Source organism: Myodes glareolus, chromosome 9 (genome assembly GCF_982192425.1).
Source record: "Myodes glareolus chromosome 9, mMyoGla1.1, whole genome shotgun sequence".
NCBI classification, from domain to species: Eukaryota; Metazoa; Chordata; class Mammalia; order Rodentia; family Cricetidae; genus Myodes; species Myodes glareolus.
The window spans coordinates 38422424-38444205 of record NC_142034.1 but is presented as its reverse complement, the minus strand read 5'-3'; the positions used below and the strand labels follow the sequence as shown (position 1 = coordinate 38444205).

General features: G+C 38.2%; 1 protein-coding gene across 4 annotated transcripts in view; it reads left to right on the top strand.

Moving 5' to 3' along the window:
• Acaca (acetyl-CoA carboxylase alpha) overlaps window positions 1-21782 on the top strand; it is a 261557-nt gene that overhangs the window by 96034 nt on the left and 143741 nt on the right. For all 4 annotated transcript variants that reach the window (XM_048446706.3, XM_048446705.3, XM_085695587.2 and 1 more), the window contains exons 11-22: window positions 3512-3721; window positions 7362-7532; window positions 9562-9723; window positions 10032-10195; window positions 10827-10977; window positions 12149-12252; window positions 15964-16045; window positions 16438-16583; window positions 18273-18423; window positions 19694-19828; window positions 20562-20708; window positions 21485-21673. In XM_048446706.3, coding sequence (XP_048302663.2) covers window positions 3512-3721; window positions 7362-7532; window positions 9562-9723; window positions 10032-10195; window positions 10827-10977; window positions 12149-12252; window positions 15964-16045; window positions 16438-16583; window positions 18273-18423; window positions 19694-19828; window positions 20562-20708; window positions 21485-21673 — 1812 coding nt within the window. The remainder of the gene's footprint in view (window positions 1-3511; window positions 3722-7361; window positions 7533-9561; window positions 9724-10031; window positions 10196-10826; window positions 10978-12148; window positions 12253-15963; window positions 16046-16437; window positions 16584-18272; window positions 18424-19693; window positions 19829-20561; window positions 20709-21484; window positions 21674-21782) is intronic.

Below are 21782 nucleotides of genomic sequence, written 5' to 3'. Positions count from 1 at the left end.
CTCTTAACATCAAATAGAGCAATCCTCTTTTTCACTCTTGGATTCCAGCTAGTCTTTTGATTTATTTTTACCAACAGAAGGTGGCAGAAATGGTATACAAATTTTGAAGCTTAGATAGTTTATACCTTTTCTTATTGGAATGAGTCCTCGACTGCCTCTTAAAGAACCCATTCTACACTATTAGAGAAAGAGAGACCATATGAAGCAAAGCAGAGGAGAGCCTTCCAGTTACGTCCTCTGAGTCCTACCAGATGACTGGTAGCACCGCATTTTGAACTTGTCAGTGAGACCTTGTTAGACTATCAAGCCCTATTTGAGCTGTTAGACGACAACAGTGCACAAGTGATAAGTTATCAGCTAAGTCTAGCTCAAAGTAGTGTCCCAAGTCATTAGTTGTTTTCTTTTCTTTTTGTTATTTTTAAGTTTGTTAGCTAGAGCTGTAGGTCAGTAATAGAATGCTTGTCTAACCTACCTTCCACCCTAGGTTTGATCCCTAGTACTGCCAAACAAACAAACACACAATAAAGGAAATTATTTTCAAAGCATAATTGACAGAGAAATTGATAGCAAAAGGCATGCTACCATCATGAAAAACATGTGACACTCTCTTTAGAATTAACTCATGGACTAAATAAGCTAACATTATAGAAATAGTGAGCAAATACTCTTTAGAAAGAGTAAAGTAGTTGTGGAATCTGGAAAAAAGATTACCCGTGTTCTGTAATAGTGGAACAAGTGACAAAAAACTATTATCTGAGATAACTTAAAAGATAATGTAATTCACGGCTGGAGATATGGCTTAGATGTTCAGTTCCCAGCACTATTAGGTGCCTCACAACTGCCTGTAATTCTAGCTCAAGGGCATCTGATGCCTTCACCTGTCGTCTCAGGGCACTTGGACTCATGTGCATATATCCTCACACAGACATACATATAATTAAATAATGATAATTGAAAAAACTTAAAAAAGATAATGTAATTCATGAAGTCATAAATCGGATTATGAAGATCTCAAAGCAAAATACTGAAAGTATCTATTAATGCTGAGTAATTGTAAAAGTTGAGGATTGGGAGTGTACTTCAATTGGTAACATGCTTGTTTTACCATGCTTGAGGTCTTGGGTTTGATTTCCTTCATCACACAACCTGAGGATGGTTGTATGTGCCTGTAATCTCAGCCCTAAAGGGAGTGAAGGAGGATCAGAATTTCAAGGTCATCTTCAGATACTTATTGAGCTTGAAGTCAGTCTGGTAACATGAGACACTGTCTCAAAAGCAAAAGGGGCTGGAGAATGGCTCAGTGGTGGTTAAGAACACTGACTGCTTTTCCAGAAGATTCACGTTTGATTTCCAACACTCACATGGTGGCTTACAATAGTCACAGGGAATCTGATACCCTCATTTGGCCTTTTCTTACATCAGGCACACATGTAGTTCATAAACATAAATGCAAGGAATACATCCATACACATAAAATGAAATCTCCAAAAATGAATAAATAGATAAATAAATTTCTCTTCTTTGAGTAAGGAAAGCCAATACATACCCATTTAGATTTCAAGACTGCTGTGAAACCAGTGACTACTGAGTATCTTTAGTCTTTTCCATTTGAGCAAGAATATCCTTTGTAGTTCTTTCTCTAGTTTTATCATTAAGTGTTGGGGTTTGGGGCTGATAACTTGTCTCTTTAGTTCTCAGGTCTTTGGATGAGGACAGTGTAACTAAGGAGCAGAACCAAGGGGATTCTTTTGTTTCTGGACATGAGTCATGAAAGCAGTGGAGGTCAAGCCTGATGACATGATTGGATGAGACTTTGGGGGGTCTTGGGAGGGGGTGAGTCTACCTTACATGTGGGAAGTCTGTGAATTATTGTAGACCATAGTACATTGTTTACAGAGATGGCCGCAATAACTCCTCCCGTTTCTGTATGTACCCTTTGCAATATGACTTTGCTATTCTTCCCATGAATAGGTAGTATATCTTTCCTGACTTCTTGAATTGTAGCCCGTTTTGTGGCTTGCTTAGACCAATATTAGGTGGCCAGAGTTACACACATATATTAGAGCCTAGACTTCAAGAGGACATGCAGCTTCTGCCCTCACCCTCTAAGAACATTGTATTTAAGAAGCTTGGTCTGTGCTGTATACCATACTGAAAAGAACATTGGAGGATGAGAGACCACATATAACAGAAATGAGCACGTTCCAGTTGAGGCCTTTTATACTTACTAGCCAACAGTCAGCACAGGTCACCACATTTGTGAAAGACGCCACTTGCGCCACCAGATGATATTCACACAATTGCAAGACACAGAAGAACTGTGCAGCTGAGCATCATAAGCAAGAAAATGGCTGACATTTTCAGCAGGCCACTGAGCTTTGAAGTAACTCATGTAGCTAACAAACTAAAACAGAAACTGGAGTATAAAGAAATGGACTGTAGTGATATTCTCTAACATTATGAACTTTAAGACTCAGCTATGAGAAAGAAAATGAAGCAAAACAGTAGTTGGAGAAATTATGGAGCAGAGAGCTGCTGAAAGCAGAGAAAAATATGTCCAAGAATTTTCTTAAAACTAATAAAAGCTGCCATGCAAAAATAACAAAACCCCGAGTCTCAAGCATGGTGAATATAAGAAAAACCACATATAAGCTTGTGAGTAAATCTGCCACCTGCTTCCCTCAAAAAGAAAAAAGAAATGAAAGGAAAGAAAGAGACACACATACTTACAACCTGAAAGCTGTTGGACAAAAGGATTACTTGAAAAAGGCTAAGAAGATTGACAGTTGAGTCAGGCATAGTGCACACAGCTTTAATCCCTAAAGTGGGGACACAGAAGCAGATGGATCTTGAAGTTCTAGGCCAGCCAGGGCTACAGAGTGAGATCCTGGGGAAAAAAAAAAGAAGAAGAATGATCAACAGTTGAATTCTTGGTATACATACTGAGAAACAGAAAGAAAGGAAGGAAGAAAGAAAGAAAGAGAAAGGAAGAAAGAAGAAAGAGGAAAGAAAAAGAAAGAAAATAAAAAAATTGGTATATATTTGAAGTGCTGACAAAAATTATTAATTTAAGGTTTTTCTACCCACTGACAGTGTGTCTCAAAACTCGAGATGGAAGACTTTTGACTTCAGCAACATCATAGTGATATAATGTAAATTAGAAAATCACCTAGTTAGGAGCAATCTACATGTGACTGTCTTTTGAGTAGATGGTAATATTTTTGCCCTGTTCTGGGATTTGTGTATGTGTGTGATTTCAAGTATTTTGTTTGCAATTTTAACGTACTGAATGTTTCATGTTTTCATATTCCTTAATTAATACTGGTGATAAAACTAAGAATGTTGCACATTAGCGATAGACAAAGGGATGGACTACATTTCTTCTATTCTGTATTCCTACTGTTAATGTAGTCTTGGAAACTTTTAGGCACTGCTTATTGAAAGCAAACCAACTTTTCAATTTTGAAAAAATCCTTACTACTTAAGATTCTTGCTTCCTTTTCCAACACAGGTTCAAGCTGAAGTACCTGGATCACCTATATTTGTAATGAGACTAGCAAAACAATCTCGTCATCTGGAGGTCCAGATTCTAGCAGATCAGTACGGCAATGCCATTTCTTTGTTTGGCCGTGACTGCTCTGTGCAGCGCAGGCATCAGAAGATCATTGAAGAAGCTCCTGCTGCTATTGCTACCCCAGCAGTATTTGAACATATGGAACAGGTGTGTCTATTAAATGCTTTAATTGCTGTTTTCCTACACAGAGACAGATCTCACTCAATTCATACACTATTATGGGAATGGAAGAAATTTAAGCAGTGATTCTCGATAATGGATAATATTTTTTTTTTCTTTTCCTGGAGGAACATATTCTGATGTTGTTCTTTTAGGAAAATTGTCAAGAAACCTACCAAAGTCTAAAAATAGTTAATCCTAAAAAGCAAAACAAAACAACAATAACAACAACAAAAAGCCAGTGCACTATTTTGAGTAAGGTAGATAATAAACAAGCTGGAATTTTTAACAAATTCATGAAGAGCAAGTATAGTTTGCTGGGTTGACTAGCATCAAGTCTTCTTCCAGGTATGGTGATTGTACTTAGAATTTCAGCCATTGGGAGGCTGAGTTTGGAAGATGGAGAAATCTAGGCTTTCCTGTGTTGTATACTGAGACCTTGTCTAAAAAGAAAGTATCTTCAGCTGATTTCATTTAAATTCATTATCTTCTTATCATATAAAGGCCTCTAGGTATCTGTGAGCTTACATATTTAATATGTTTATATAAAGAAGGATGTCCTCGTCATGAGTGTGCCTTGAAAATAATTGTAGCTTAGGGAAATGAACATGATCTTTTTTGTTTTTCCTCCCCTTGGAGAAAGACCCACTCTTTATGTTATTAATGATTCATTTTCCTTCATTCTGAGTTCAAAACAAATTGAACTATATTCTGTCTCAGTTTATTTTCTATTTATTTTGACTCATATATATAGTATATTTGATTGTTTATTGCTATAGTGAGAGAACTGAGTAGCTGTGATAGAGACTATGGCTCACCAAATTGAAAATTATTACTATCTCATCCTTTACCAAAAAGTTTTACCAACCTTTGCTGTTGTGTGGTGTCAGAATTTTGACAATAAACAAAACAGAGACTGCTCTTTCATTTCCTGGCCATCCTTACTTAAAAAAAAATCACACAGAAATTATATTAATTACAGCACTGTTTGGCCAACAGCTCAGGCATATTCTTAGATAGCTCTTACATCTTAAATGAACCCATTTCTATTAATCTGTGTATCTCCAAGAGGCTGTGATTTACCAGTAAGGTTCTGGCTGATGTCTTTCTCCTTTGGCAACTACATAGTGTCTCCCTAACTCTACCTACTCTCTGTGTATCTCTGTTCGGGTTTCCTGCTTGACTGTATTCTGCTAAGCCTTTGGCCAAAACAGCTTTATTCATCAAGCAATAAAAGTAACACATATACAAAAGAACATCCCACATCAGATAGTAAAGCAAACACCATCATTATGTTCCTGTTGTAGCCAGGATGCAGGGGCCCTTAGAGGGCAAGCAAATAATAACATGATAAATAAGTCATATATGAAACTTCTTATGTTCCTCTGCACAAAATTTCATCATAACCCAGCATAAGAATTGTTAGGAATTATAGTCACTAGCTGGATGACCATGTGCTAGTTGAAATTTGAGAAAACCTTCCTTAAAAAGATGAAGAAAAGTTGTTGGAGACCTGGAGTAACCTGTGCCTTAGCTTATTCTTGCTATTCTTGCTACCCATTTCCTGTTTGTTAGTTCAGGCTGAGAACACATGTGTTTCTCTAAGGAAAACAGACTGAAGTCACCATAGTCACTTAGCTCTGTAAGATAGGCATATCAGATCAAGTGTCTCTAGGTTACTGAGAGTTCTAGGTGAGCTACTTTCCTTTCTGTTCATGGACCAGGGATCTAATAAAAAAAAGAGTTTTGTCTTTTTCCCCTGTATAAATGTTATGCAATGGTAGAATGGAAGCCATAGAATTGCTATTTGGAAACATGCATGATACACATCAATCATTGGCCCACAGAAGCTAACAAATCTTTCTGTGCAGGAGTTGTGCTGTCCCTGTTACATAGTGGAGTACTTCCTCAGTTAGACCTGGCTGTCCCTGGTTCTGCTCGTAGGAAGTAAGCTCCTTTGCCATTGTCTTCTAAGACACCTGAATTGACTCTATGAAGTTCTTCCTTACTTAGTTTTTGTAACATGGATTTTAAAGGCTCTACCTCCTTTGGGGGAAATTTCATAGCCTGATTCTTACTGGTGCAGGATTAGAAGTACAAATAAGATTTTACTCATTAGTCACTCTATTTTGAAGGCTAGACTTATGGGCTGTTCAGAAATATAATTCCCTCAAATACTTAGTAACCTTCTAAGCTGATTACTTATGTTCAGCTTCAAGTTGGAATAATCAGATATAGTAATTTCTTTTAGATGTAAAGGCTTCTCTTATTTGGTTTTGTACATAGTTTACCTCTCTGTACACTATGTACTTGACTATTTTGAAGCCAGCAGAAAATAAAACAACTCCCTTAATCTGTTTGACACTGAGTTGCTTTGGTGTAAGAATTTAATTTCTTGGCGTTGGGCTATAAAAGCAGTTTCCTTTTTCAACTTTTTAAATACTTTTTGTTTGTTTGTTTGAGAATCTCACCATTTACTGGCCTGAAACTCGTCTAGTAGAAGCTGGCCTTTGCTTTTGGAGTGTTTGGGATTATGAGCGTGCATTTGAATCTTAAACTTTATGTCTCTTTCTGTCTCTGTCTTTCTTGGGGGCAGTGTAGAGTTTTGTGTATCTCAGTCTGAACTCAAATTCTGAGGGTAATTTTGAGCTTCAAATCCTTCTCCCTTCACCCCTCTCAAGATATGTCTCCACACCTGGTTTATGTGGTGCTAGATCCTTGTGCATGCTAGGCAAGCACCCTATCCACTAAACTACAGCCCCAGTCCTTACCTTTTTTCTTCAGATTTAGATGATATTTAGCAAACATTCTATTTTGTAGGAACTAATGTATTAAGTGTGCCATTCTGTAACAAGGAACTCACCTCTCAGCCTTCCAGTGTGTAGTGTGTTTCCTTGTTAATTTCTACCTTAGTGCATCATCACATATTTTAATTTTTAAAATAGAAACACTCCATCTGCACTTCCTAGTGACCATTTTGGTTAGGATACAAGTTGCTATAATAAAAATAACCAAAAATTTGACCCTATGGAGATAAAAGTTTCTTTATCATCATAGTTTGAGGTGAATTTTACAGGGATGATGGAATAGTTAAATTTCATGAGATCATCTTGAGATTCAAGTCTTTTATATTTGCTATTCTTAACTGCATTCTCTCTGCATGGTTGAAATCTGATATGTATGTTTATGCATCTCACCAGTGCTTTAATCCTGTTGGTGAAAACATAGTCCCTATAAGAGATTTGTTAGTAACTACATGAGAGATTAGAAAACCCAGTCTTTAGCCAAATAGCAGTGGTTCAAAGAAGATGATATATTGGGAATACTGGAAATTAGAAAACAATGAAGAGTTTGCTGCCATCTATATTTTTCCACTATGCCCTTTTGTCTGATGGGAGGTTGCTTGCAATCTAATCGGAAAACACTCCTTTCTCCTACTTTTCACTGATTTTGTCATCCATGTCCCAGGACATTGCATAATAATCAGACGGGTGTGATTTTCTTGAATGTGGTTCAGTGTCTTTGGTGGCTTGTACAAGCACTGGGTATTTGACATCTGTATGTAGTTACAGTGATGCAATGATTGGACAAAGTGAGAGACTTCAACAGTTTCTTATCTTCCTTTAAGTGTGCAGTGAAACTTGCCAAAATGGTTGGTTATGTGAGTGCTGGTACTGTGGAATACTTATACAGCCAGGATGGAAGCTTCTACTTTTTGGAACTGAACCCACGGCTACAGGTTGAACATCCTTGTACAGAGATGGTGGCTGATGTCAATCTTCCTGCAGCACAGCTCCAGGTGAGTCATCCTGACCTGGACTCAAGTTAGAGCTTAGAAAATTTGGGAAACTCAGAGATACCTGAAAGACTGATGAGAGAAAAGAACATATAAGCATAGTCTCACTTATCTTTATTCTCTTAAATGTGAATTGTGTGGGTATGGTTTAGTTTTCTGATTTGTTCAAACAGAAAAAATACTACCGTATCTTCTAGCTAGAAACTGTTTTGAGAAGAAAGATTGCCTTTAAAGATTGACTTTCTTTAAAGTCAATCACTTTGGGTCTGGAGAGATGACTCTGTGGTTAAAGAACTGGCTATTCCAGAGGACCCAGATTTGATTCCCAATACCCACTTGGTGGTGCATAATAGTCTCTAATTCCTATTTCAGGGGACCTATGCCCTCTTCTGGCTTCTACAGTCACTGCATGTGGTGCCCAGACAAAACATCCATATACATGCTGTAAAATTTTTTTAAAAAACAATCTGCTTTGTTTAATTATTTAATTACAGTAAAATTTTATAATAATGTTGGTGTTAATCCCCATATCTGTTTCTAGTCTTATTTATTGAAGCAACTCTATATGAAGGTAATGGTCAATATTTTCCAAGAAATACTGTAGTATTACTTATTTTAAAAAATAATGTATAAAGTAGTAGCTATTAATTCTGTGGTCTTATTTCAGCCTGGGAAACAACTACTATGGTAAATAGCAGAAGTAAATGATGAGATTAGATATTTTTAACCTGCTTCATTTTCAGTCTGGGTTGGTTCACCCCATTAGGCATCCTGGTAGTCTCTGCTCCCTGGAGAGACTGCATTGATGCTAAACTTAGTGTGGATACCAATGAGTGTCTAATCTCAAGCAGTCCTCCTACCCTAGCCTCTCAAGTCGCTTGGACTATAAGTTCATGACAGGGTGCCTATCTGATAAACTTGTATGACCTAGTTTTGGCTTATGATGAGAACATCTTGCATGTTCCTCTTAAAAACTCAAAGGTTTTTGTGGGTTTCTTTATATTTTTTTAAACATTTATTTGTGTGTATGGGTGTGCATCTTCCACAGTATGTGTTTGGAAGATATGTGACAACTGTTGGGAATTGGTTCTCTCCTACCATGGGTTCTGGAGTTTTCAATTCAGATAATCAGCCTTTGCTGCGAGTGACTTTACTTGCTGAACCATCTCATTGGCTCTTATTAGGGTATATTAATTTATAAATAATATTTTTTGGGTGTGGTGGCACATTCCTATAATCCTAGCATTGCAGGGGCAAAGACAGAGGCAGAATCAGGCAGATCTCTGTGAGTTTGAGGTCAGTCTAGTCCATATAACAAGTTTTTTTGTTTGTTTTGTTTTTTTTCTTTTGTTTTTAGAGACTGTATTTTTCGGTGTAACAGCCCTAGCTGTCTTAGAACTCGCTTAGTAGACCAGGGTGTCCTTGAACTCATAGAGATCCTCTTGCCTCTGCCACCTGAGTGCTGGGATTAAATGTGTGAGCTGCCACTCCCTTGCGGTACATAGCAAGTTCTAGGATAGCTAGGGCTACATAGTAAGACTCTGTCTCAACAAACAAACAAACAAACAGACAAGGTTTCATTATGATATTTTCAAACATTTTTATCTTGTACTTTGGTCATATCCTTCCCCAGTTACTTTAGGTCTAAAGACTCATTTACTTTTTTCAGTAGTTTGCATGCATGAGAGAGAATTGTAATGTTAACACTTTTTAGCTATCTGAACTTCTTGACTGACTGTTGTCTTAGATAATTTTATTATTATCCATCTATGGAGAAATGATTGTAGAAGAAAATCTCTGTCTTTTGCTTTAGGAATTTGGGAATATTGTAGGAAAGGGGGATGATCCTAGAAAATAATTCTTAGCACTGTATTCTATTTTGTGTAATCTAGATAAGTGTAGAACACGGAATACAAAAGTAGAGTGTTTTTGTAGTAACTTCAAAAAATAAAGACTATTATGTATTTTGATAGCTTCCATCTATTAACAAAACGGTGCTGTGGAAAATTACATGTGTTTTGTTACTTTTCAGATTGCCATGGGGATCCCTCTATTTAGGATCAAAGATATTCGTATGATGTATGGAGTATCTCCTTGGGGTGATGCTCCCATTGATTTTGAAAATTCTGCTCATGTTCCTTGCCCAAGGGGCCATGTAATTGCTGCTCGGATCACCAGTGAAAACCCAGATGAGGTAACCCTTCACTTAAACGGCTTAATATTAAGACAAGTGTTTGAGGCCATGCTTTTTAAAAGTCTTGGAACTTCATTTTGAGAGGGAAATTTATAACAGATTCTGAGAACAAAGTGTGATGGTTGTTGCACTGACCATTTAATTTCACTTTAGTGACTCAGGAAGCATCTGTGAGACTATAGTACTGGGCCTTGGCTTACATGGGTTGTGGGTCAGCTGTGTTTTATCCCAGAGCCTGAATCCTGAATACCAGTGTTCTTTTCTTTGGAAGTATGATGTAGTCTCTCATATTCTTCACTTTCTAACAGGGGTTTAAGCCCAGCTCAGGAACAGTTCAGGAACTTAATTTTCGAAGCAATAAGAACGTATGGGGTTATTTCAGTGTTGCTGCTGCTGGGGGACTTCATGAATTTGCTGACTCCCAGTTCGGTCACTGCTTTTCCTGGGGAGAAAATAGAGAAGAAGCAATTTCGTGAGTATACTAACATTTGGTTGTGGTTTGCTTAATAAAATTGGACTAATCCTTGGTTAAGGTATGTCCATTCTTCATCTGCTGTGGAGAGCTTACTTGAAGAAATTTATCTTAGTTTATACTTGGCAGATCTTGTATTTCATTCTACAGTTCTTGGCAGATGTTTCTCTGCTTCTTGTGGGTCTTTGCAAGTTTTTTTTTTTTTAACACATGAAGTCATTTACTTTGTTTTTTGTTTTTTACAGTAATGGTAGTATTATTGGGGAGAGGTTGATTTTTGACCATGAATTAGGTATCAGATAATTTATAGATAAAGGTCTGTATCTGTCAGAATAAAATAAAGTGCTTCTTGGGTACCAAGTTTTCACTTACAGCCTCACAGTGTAGCTGTGAACAACTTATAGTCATTAAATTTTCTAATTTGACAGTTAAAATGTTTATGTGTATGTGTGTGTATAAATGTATGTATTTGTGTGTGTGTATGTATGAGCCAGCTTAGAGCTACATCTTCATGTTCTTGGAACTCTGTCTTCCTGCTAAGCCTCCAGAAGAATAGAACAATTCTTTCAAATGATTGGTAAACATTAAAATATTTGTTGCTGTAATCATTTTTTTCTGTTGCTTCCCCTAGAAATATGGTGGTGGCATTGAAGGAGCTGTCTATTCGGGGTGACTTTCGAACTACAGTTGAGTACCTGATTAAACTACTGGAGACAGAAAGCTTTCAGTTGAATAGAATTGACACTGGCTGGCTGGATAGACTGATTGCAGAAAAAGTACAGGTGTGTATTCTCCTCTTGAATACATAACTTTGGGGATTGTTTGTTTTTGAGCTATTCATTCATTTGTTTAATGAAAATTTCATAGAGAGTAGAAGGAAAATTATTAATTTTTTTTGAAATTCTAAAGGTAAATATAGGGATTTTTTGTTGTTTTTCTTTTTTAAAAAAATTTGTAAATTTTATCATAAAAAACTTGCAATTTAAAAGTTACCCACAAATGATACTTAACCAGATTCAAAGTCTATACATCTCAATGAACTTCTATGCAGTTGGAATAGCCATTCGAAAGTTGTGGGATTTCACATTGGGTTTTATTCTTTAACTATCAATACATTTTTATGCATTTATTCACTACCAAAAACAAAGGAAAGAAAACAAAAAAAATGGAGATGCATAACAGAGTTGAAATTAGGACAGCAATTGGCTTTATGTTGGCTATTATCTTGAATAGCTTTACATCTACATGAGTCCTTCCTTATTTTTTCTCAAGGTCTTGGCTGCTTTCCCAAGAACCTAGTTCAGATCTCAGTATCCACGTAGTGGCTCATAGCCAGCCACCTGTAATTCTAGTTCCAGGGGACTTGATGCTGTTCTCTTACCTCAAGAGGGGCCAGGCACATGTATGGTGCACTTAACATATATGCAGGCAAACAACATACATAAAATAAAAATAAATTAAAAACAAAAAGGCAGTTCTTTTGTAGTACTAGCTGGCTTCAATCTCACTGTGTAGTCAAGGATGGTCTTTGACCTTCTGATTCTCCTTGCTTCTACCTCCCAGGTTCTGGGATTGCAGATATATACCACCATTCTTGGGCCAAAAATCAGTACGGAAATAAGAATGTTTCTTCATAATACATTTGATTTGATTTTCATTTTATTCTTGTCTGTCTGTCTGTCTATCTATCTATCTATCTATCTATCTATCTATCTATCTATCTATCTATCATCTATAGTTTTTGAGACAGGATTTCTCTGTAGCTTTGGAGCCTGTCCTGAAACTAGATCCTGTAGAGCAGGCTGGCTTCAAACTCATAGAGATCTGCCTGCCTCTGCCTCCTGAGTGCTGGGATTAAAGGCGTGCGCCACCACCGCCTGGCAATTTTGATTTTATTTGACTTGCTTTGGTGTCACTTGACCATGCTTTTGATCTGTCCTCTGTTCTTTTTAGGCAGAACGTCCTGATACCATGTTGGGAGTTGTGTGTGGGGCTCTCCATGTGGCAGATGTGAGCCTGAGGAATAGCGTCTCTAACTTCCTTCACTCGTTAGAAAGGTAGGCTTTGCTCTTGCGTCCATGCCAGCCAATCAGTGGTTGGGAGTACAGGACTACAGCTCTAAGACCCATTTGTTCTTCTGCAACTTCTGGCACTGTATGAGTGCTAGTTGTTATTAATGAACTGATGGCAAAGGAGGAGGGGATGGCTGGAAGTTAGTTTATGCCACCGTAGAACAGGTCACTTTTTTTTAAAGTGTGTATGTGTTATGTACGTGTTCATATGGATATGTATATGTGTACCTCCATGTGATTGGAAGCCAAAGATTAACATTAGATGTCTTTTTTGATTGCACTTTTATTTTTATGGGTTTTTGTTTTGTTTATTTGGTTCCCCTGTTTTTGTTTTTGATTTTTTGAGATAAGGTCTCTCTAAGTTCCTGGCTGTATGTGAACTCGCTGTATAGACCACACTGGCTTCAAACTCAACAGAAATCCACCTTTCTCTGCCTATGTCTGGCCTCACCTTATTTTTAGAAGAGTCTTTCAGTGAACTTGGAGCTTACTAATTCAACTAGGTTTGCTGGCCAGTGAACTCCCAGAATATGCCTATCTTCACCACTCCAGCCACCTCACTATCATCACCACAGTGCTGGAGTTACAGACACGTGTCATTGTGCTCTGCTTTTCCAAGCCACTGGGAATCTGAACTCATATCCTCATGCTTTTATGGTAGGAACATTGCTCACTGAGCCATTTCCCCAGCTCCAAGGTTAATTAATTTTTTTAAACACTGAAATCCAACTGCAGCAAACATAGTTTCCTGAGAAAAGCTCCTTAAACCATAGGGATAAAGTCCAGCATTTCTCCCTAGCATCAAACCCTAAATATTTCCTGTATTACCTGCAGCACATTTCAGGAATTAATAACTGAGGCTGATATTCGGGATGACCTCAAAGTCTTTGAATTGGAGGGTCAGGCATGTATGAAGCTGACCTAATTTTGTACGCTGATTCCAGAGACTAAGCTCTACCCAAGTCCCTAGGGGAATGGTCCAAAGGACTAATCACATCCAAGCACTTTAACTGCAGCACTTTATTTCCTTCTGTGTTGTTGACTTATATTGGCCCCCTTTCAAAGTATCTGAAAGGAAGAAAAGAAGCAAATTTTTTGAAAATTGAACTGAGGTTTCAAGCCTTGTGATAAATATCTCACTGTGTTATTTTCATACACTAAAACCTTTAGCAGCTTGCTTTTCCTTTCTGACTCAAATCTAAATCCCTTGGTGTGACTTTCAACTCCCCGAACACTTTGACCCCCTCACCAGTCCACTCTTTCTCCTTTCTGTTCCTCAACTTGCATCTCTAACCTAGTTAAATGGATTCCCTACACATAAAAGTTCATTAATAAATCCTTTAGTTTTCTTTTAGTTTGTTGTGTTTTGTTGAGACAGTTTCATTGTATGTTTATCACATTGTATGTTTATTCCTAAGTAGTCCAGGCTGGCTTCTAATTCACAGTCCACTTGCTTTAATCTCCAGAGTTCTGGCATTATAGATGTATCAACATTTTGAGCCTACTGTTCTTTAAACAAAACAAAACAAAATTTGTGTGGCACATATGTGTGAATGCCGGCAAAATACAGAAGCTGGTGCTGGAGTTAAAAAGCAGCTGTAAACTACTCCATGTAAGATGGGAACTGAACTCAGAACTTCTGGAAGAGCAGCAAGCACTTGCTCTTAAATGTTAAGCCATCTCAGACAGGCGGTGGTTGCGCATGCTTCCAATTCCAGCACCTGGGAGGCAGAGGCAGGCAGATCTCTGTTAGTTCAGGGCCAGCCTGGTCTACAAGAGGTAGTTCCAGGACAGGCTCTAGAGCTACAGAGAAACCGGTCTGGGCAGGGAGGGGGGAGGGAACAAAAAAATTTAAACCATCTGTGCAGCCCCAACATTCTATTTTTTTATTAATTTCAAAAACTTGAATTTTGAAATAATCTTTTGGGGAGAGCATAGTTTTTGTCCAGGCTGGCCTCAAACACACTATGTAGCTGTTGCTGGCCTTGAACTCATAATCCTACATGTACCTCCCAAGTGTTTGGATTACAGGCATATGCTACAACACATGACATAATTCTGTTTAAATTATTTTTTGTCTTTTGAGACAGGGTCTCTTTGTATAGCCCTAGTTGACTTAGATCTCACTGGGGAGACCAGCCTGGAGCTCACAGAGCTCTGCCTTTTTCTGCCTCCGGAGCACTGGGAGTAAAGTTGTATGCCACCATTCCCTGCCTCACAGTTTGCCTTTTATTAGTTACTGTCTGTAACCAGTATATATATCGTACATACTCTTCACACATATCCACTGGCTATCAGTAACTCAGCTACCCTCTCTTTAGTGCTTCCCGTTTTTATTAGTTTTTCAAAATTTTGTTTGTTTGTGACAACAGTCATCCTATTCCAGCTTTTTTTTCTTTTTTTAAATATTTATTTATTTATTTATTATGTATACAATATTCTGTGTGTATGCCTGCAGGCCAGAAGAGGGCACCAGACCCCATTACAGATGGTTGTGAGCCACCATGTGGTTGCTGGGAATTGAACTCAGGACCTTTGGAAGAGCAGTCATTGCTCTTAACCTCTGAGCCATCTCTCCAGCACCCCATTTCAGCTTTTTTTTTTCTTTTTCTTGAGACAGGGTTTCTCTGTGTAGCCCTGGCCATCTTGTAACTGATTCTTAGACCAGGCTGTTTTTCATTATGCATCCTTTTGAAATCTAGAATATCTGTTAATTGTTCTTTAAAATGAAATTACTAGACTTAGTGGTTCATTCACACCTACAGTCTTTGCACTTAAGAAGCTGAAGTAAGCTGGGCGATGGTGGCACATGCCTTTTGAGAGGTAGAGTCAGGTAGATCTCTGAGTTCAAGGTCAGTGTGGTCTACAGAGCTTATTTCAGGATAACCAGGGTTACACAGAAAAACCCTATCTTGAAAAATTAAAACCAACCAACCAAAACAAAACAAAACAAAAAGTAGTGGGCTGGGCAGTGGTGACACACACCTTTATTCCCAACTTTTGGGAGGTAGACGGATACATGGTTAGAGAAATAGCTGGAGTTAGGTGGATTTTGCTCTCTCATGATAAAATCACAGTACCCAGAAAGTTAAATATGGTTGAACAGAGAGGTGGGTTATTACATACAGCTGAACCAGGAGGCCGGGTATTACAATAATCAGGGGAGCAGGATTTATGTGTGGAGCTGGATCAAAGAAAGATACAGGGATAGATAATAGTGTTAGGTACAATATCTCTGAGGAACAGTCTTTAGATTCTAAATGTCTGTGTAAAGAGTGCTGTGGTGGAAGTTTTTACATACACTTTCAACTAGAAGAGAAGACTTTGCAGTTTCTCTGAGCCTTTTCCAGGAAACGCTTTGCCATTTTCCTTGAGTCTGAGGCTTTGGGGTCCTTGGCATGCCTGTGTCCCTATCAGCAGCACATATTCACTCAAAACATCACTCACTTGGGCCTTCTTCCAATCCCTGTAGATAGTAAGTTTTATGTTTTGTATATAATACCACAATTAAATGTAAAAAATAAATTTTACTCTTTTTTCATAATATATATGATCACTCTTTTACAGGCAGTCATTTAGTTTTTTTTCCTCTTATTACTGTTTCAGGAAATATCACAATCAATAATCTTTGAGATTTCTTTATAACCTATTAGAACTTTATAGAAGTAAGTGTGTCATATATTGTCATTCTTTCAGGGGTCAAGTCCTTCCTGCTCACACACTTCTGAACACAGTAGATGTTGAACTTATCTATGAAGGAATCAAATATGTACTTAAGGTATGCAATCCCCACCAAAGTCTACACTTTAGTTTCTATCTTATCTTCTGTTCTTAAAGTTAGTTTTCTTAGGCTGAGAGCCAGAGAAAGTTTGCTTTTGTTTACGAATTGGAATATTCCAGTCATTATTTGTGTCAGTGTCAGGAATCAGTATTTGGCAGTTCTGTGAAAATATAGTTATTTCTCACCTTGACATACTTCCAAGAGAAAATGAAGAGGCAGGGAACAACTTTAAGAGAGAAAAACTGCTGAAGTTACCCTGGTTTGCTGGTAACAGGTGTAAGCATCACTAGTGTCACCACTCTCTTCTTGACAACTTCTTAACCTTTATCTTTGAAATACTACATTGTGTCTCAGGCTGTGCTTGTCTTTCCGGCCCTTGTTTACTGCAGGTGACTCGACAGTCTCCAAACTCTTACGTGGTGATCATGAATGGCTCATGTGTAGAAGTTGACGTGCATCGGCTGAGTGATGGTGGACTCCTCTTATCTTATGATGGCAGCAGTTATACCACTTACATGAAGGAGGAAGTGGATAGGTGAGTGACTGTTTAACATCTAGTTGCTTGCCATTGTATTAACTTTTTCACTTACTGTTAGGATTATTCCAAGAGTACAAAAGTGTTTATAATTGTAAACATTTCTATGATTTGTAAACATGTTTTAAGCTGGGTGTTGTTCTGTGCCTGTGGTTTCAGTTAACTCAGGAGGCTGAGTTCTTTCTTCCTTGAGAGAAGGAGTTTAAGGCCAGCACATGCAACTTAATGTGATCCTGTCACTTAAGGAAAGAAAACATGTTTTCCTACCCCTTCAATGCAGTAGACAATGAAAAGTAATTTACCCTTGAAACAAGCTATAATAATTGATAGTTCTTGTGTATCAATTAGAATTTATATAATCATATAAATTATTCATCGGTGCTTACTGTTTTTCCTTTATACATGCCCACAAATTATTATCTATTAAATACTATTTGCACTTTTCTCTTTTTTAAAAAATAATTTATTTTATGTTATTTACATGTGCCCGAGTATAGAAATTTGTCATTTATCTCCAGTCCTTTGCAAGAACAACAAATGTTCGTTCTTATCTTCCACCCCCACTTCCCAGTCTCATAGCTCTGGTCTTGCTGTGTACATAATGATCTTGAACTTCTCTATGATCTTCTTGCTTCTACCTCCTGCATGCTGAAGTTATCAATATACATCACCACACCTGATTTATGTGGTCCTCAGGACTGAACCCAGAGCTTCATGCATGCTAGGCAAGCACTGTACAACTGTACTACATTCTCAGATCTCTGCATCTCTTTTCAGTAGTATATCACACCAGCCATATTGTTGTGAGAATTGAATGGTTTGATCTATTTGGAATGTGTAAAGTATTTCTACAATATAGTTATTGTTCCACAAATGTTATAGCTGAGCTTGGTATCTCATGCCTGTAACTCTAGCATTGAGGAAGCCGAAGAGGACTAAGGCCAGACTCGGTTACATAGTGAAGTTCTTTCAGAGAAAGAAATAGAGAGAAAGGAGAGAGGGAGAAAAATGAAGGAGGGGTTATTAGTTATTATAGTATCATTATCTATGTATTTTATATAATTATTCTTTTTTAAAGTTTATGTTGTATTCCTGTATATGAATATATCATAATTTATTTCATCTAATTCTTAACTGAAGATTGTTACTAAAATCTTAAATAAGGACCAGCAAGATAACTAGACAGATAAAGGCACTTGCTGCCAAGCTTGACACCTAAGGTTAATCCCTGACACCCACATGGCAGAAGAGAGAACCAATTCCTGCAAGTTGTCCTCTGACCTCCATAAATGCACATACCCACACATGGTACAATTGCATGTAAGCTAAATAAATAGATATATAAGATATACAACTTAAAAATTATAAATAAAGATAAAGCGAATACCTTGTTTGTATGTGCGCATTGTATATGTGATAACATTTTCTTTGGGTTTTTTGTTTGTTTGTTTTATGGTTTTTCAAGACAAGGTTTCTCTGTAGCTTTGGAACCTGTCCTGGAACTTGCTCTGTAGATCAGGCTGGCCTTGAATTCACAGAGATCCACCTGTCTCTGCTTCCTGAGTGCTGGGATTAAAAGCGTGCGCCACCACCACGTGGCTTACTTACTGTTTTTAAGACTGACATTTCTCTCATTTTGCTTTATAACCAGAGTGCTTTATTGGCTTGCCTGTTCTACTTATCTCTTAGATACCGAATCACAATTGGCAATAAAACCTGTGTGTTTGAGAAAGAAAATGACCCATCTGTAATGCGCTCACCTTCTGCTGGGAAGTTAATCCAGTATATCGTGGAAGATGGAGGCCATGTGTTTGCTGGCCAGTGCTATGCTGAGATTGAGGTCAGGGTGGGGAATAGGCTACTGGGTCATGGGAGGGAACATAGGTTGGTGGAAATAGGTTAGGATTGGAACTAACAGAAAGGAAGACCATCAGTTAACTTAGTGTAGATTGTGAACCTTAAGATTTAAAAACAAAACCTCACTATTTTCCTTTGACAGGTGAAGACACCTGAGCTTTAAAAAAATATAGTAGCAAGAGTACTAAGTGACAGTTGCTATGTTAACTGTTGACTACTACAGGATATGCTGGTAGAGTTGAGCACAAAGCAGATGAGTAATGAAGTATGATGAATTCTAAGAACAAGAGGGTCACCTAACCCTAACTGAGATAGGGTGTGAGGTAAGGAAAGGCATCCTAAAAGAAGAGACGCTTGCTTGGTCTTCTTTTTGAAAAGATAGATAGCTGGTGAAGATGGGCAGGAGACAATGCTTGACACAGAAACAAGACAGTGCGTTACAATAGAATTTATTGAGCATAGATTAGGATTTGATGTGGAGTGACACGTAAAAACTCCATGGAAGGAAACTGAGATCATGACGGAGCCTATGACTGTCCTGAAGCTCACAGGGAATCATTGAAGGATTTTAAGTGGGAATATGGTATGATGGGATTTAGGCTCTAGAGTGAAGGTTTAGGTGGACCTTATTGGAGGTAAATGCTACAAAGGGACTACATCTCATAATAGATTTTTAAAAAGTACTCCAGGGGATCTGACACTCTTACACAGACAATGTCCATGCAAAATAAATAAATAAAAAGAAAAAAAAAGTAATCTAGGCCTGAAATGAAATGACCTAGTGCAGAGACACTGCAGCGAAGATGTTAGTGATAGATTTAGAAGTTGTACTTATTGGTGACTGGTGTCCAGTAAGGAGAAAGGTATGGAAAATGCTGGTATGATGACAAGTAAAGTCACAAACAGTAGCAAAATGTATTTAGTTTAGAAAAGTGTTGTAATCTCAGCACTTGATATGCCGGAGGTCCAGGAGTTCAAGGTCATAATCAGCTACATAGCAAACTGATTTAGTGACATAGACAGCTTTGGTTTCAGCAAACCATGAAAACAGTCAAAGATACAAAAGCAAAGCAGGAATCATTAGTGTCTGTTTTTAATCCTCAGATATGCTCTGAGAAATTTACCAGTTGCGTGCCTTAATACTTCACTGGAGATTTTGATAGATTCCCATTTTTGGAGGGTTAAACTAAGTGTATTCCAACTTAGATGTTAAGGGGAAAATTGTCCTTTTAACTATTCTGTATTCATTACAGGTAATGAAGATGGTGATGACTTTAACAGCTGTAGAATCTGGGTGCATCCATTATGTCAAGCGACCTGGAGCAGCTCTTGACCCTGGCTGTGTGATAGCCAAAATGCAGCTGGACAACCCTAGTAAAGTCCAGCAGGTAAGAAAGGCATTAGGATATCACTTCAAGAGCGAGAAACACAGGAACTTGGAGGACCTTGATTTAACAGCTCGTCTCCTCTCCAATCTTTTCCTCCTTTCCCTCTTCACCTTCCTTTTTGCATGTATGTATGTCAGAGTATGTATGTGCTATTCATGTGTATGTGTGTCAGAGGAGGGCATTAAGTGACCTGCTTTATCACTCTCCACTTCATTCCCTGGAGATGGTTCTCACTGAACCTGAGCTAGGTTGGCAGCCGGCAAGCGCCAGCAGTTCTGCTTCTGTCCCCTAACAGTGCTGGTGTGGGCAAGCCCAGCTTTTTTGTGTGGGTCCTAAGGATCTGAACTCAGGTTCTAATGCTTGTACAATGAGTGCTCTTACCCCTGTCCTTTCTTTCTTTTCATCTTGAACTCCTCCTCTTCCTGCCTCAATCCTCCCAAGTTTTAGAATTGCAAGTATATGCCACCACAGTTAACTTCTTGTCAGTTTTTTTCATAATTATTTTTTTCCTTCTGATTTTGTGCTTTGTATTTGTGCCTGTAGTACTGTGGAACGGAAGTTTGCATTAGCCAGTATAAAGCTGAGAGTTTGTCATTTTCTCATAGTGTTTCATCCACTGACTTCTCTCCAGATAGGTCTGTACCGTGAAAGGATATCTCAGTTTTGATGGTGACTGAATTGTGATGGTGTTTATGTCCAGAGCAGATGGTAATGAATTTCTTGTGATTCACAGGCTGAACTTCACACAGGTAGCCTGCCACAGATCCAGAGCACAGCTCTCAGAGGCGAGAAGCTCCATCGAGTGTTCCACTATGTCCTGGATAACCTAGTTAATGTGATGAATGGATACTGCCTTCCAGATCCTTTCTTCAGCAGCAGGGTATGAGTCACTTTCTCAGGGAAGGAGTGTACAAATGCATTGATTCTCTAGAGTAACTTCACATTGCAGGAGGAATTTTTAAGATTGATTCCCCCACCTTACCCCTTTTTGGTGTTTGGGATTGAACCCAGGGCTTTAAGCATGCTGTGTAAGCACTGTACCACTGAGTTACCTCTTGAGCTCATAAAGAATGTTTTTAGGGGGAAAAGTTGTTTGACCTGCTATGTTCCCACATTTTGTTATTTATTTATTTATTTATTTATTTGAAACAGGGTTTCTCTATGTAGCTCTGGCTGTCCTAGAACTCAAGACTATGCAGACCAGGCTGACCTCAAATTCAAACTCACAGAGATCTGTCTGCCTCTGCTTCTGCCTCCCAAATGCTAGGATTAAAAGCATATACCACCATGTTTGAATTTGCTTGACATTTTGAGTCCTTAGTTTTGTCATTTGCTTGGGATTATTTCTTTTTGAATTCTAGGCTGGGGCAGTGTTTGATGTTTATGCTGCAATTTTAAAGTAAGCACTGGGGAGTGGAGAGAAGGCTCAGTGTTAACACTACTTGTTCTTCTTGATGAACATGGATTCCCAGTATTTACATGGTGGTTCAGAACCATCCGTAACTCCCAAGCACTCATGTGATGCACTTCCACACACATAAAATAAATAAATCTAAAGTAAGCATGAACATTGAAATAGAGTAGATTCAGATATCTCATTTTATTTTGGGAATTGTATTGACCTTGTATCCCATTTGATTATTTTTTTCTCCTCAGGTAAAAGACTGGGTAGAACGATTGATGAAGACTCTCAGAGATCCCTCCCTGCCTCTTCTAGAGTTGCAGGATATCATGACCAGTGTTTCTGGCCGTATCCCCCTCAATGTGGAGAAGTCTATTAAGAAGGAAATGGCTCAGTATGCTAGCAACATCACATCAGTCCTCTGTCAGTTTCCCAGCCAGCAGGTATTTATGGAGTAACACTGTCATTATATTCTGTTGACTGCCACTGGAATTCATGCTCTTGGAGGCCTCTCTGTTTGACTCCTTCCTACTGTGTGATTTTTCCACTGAA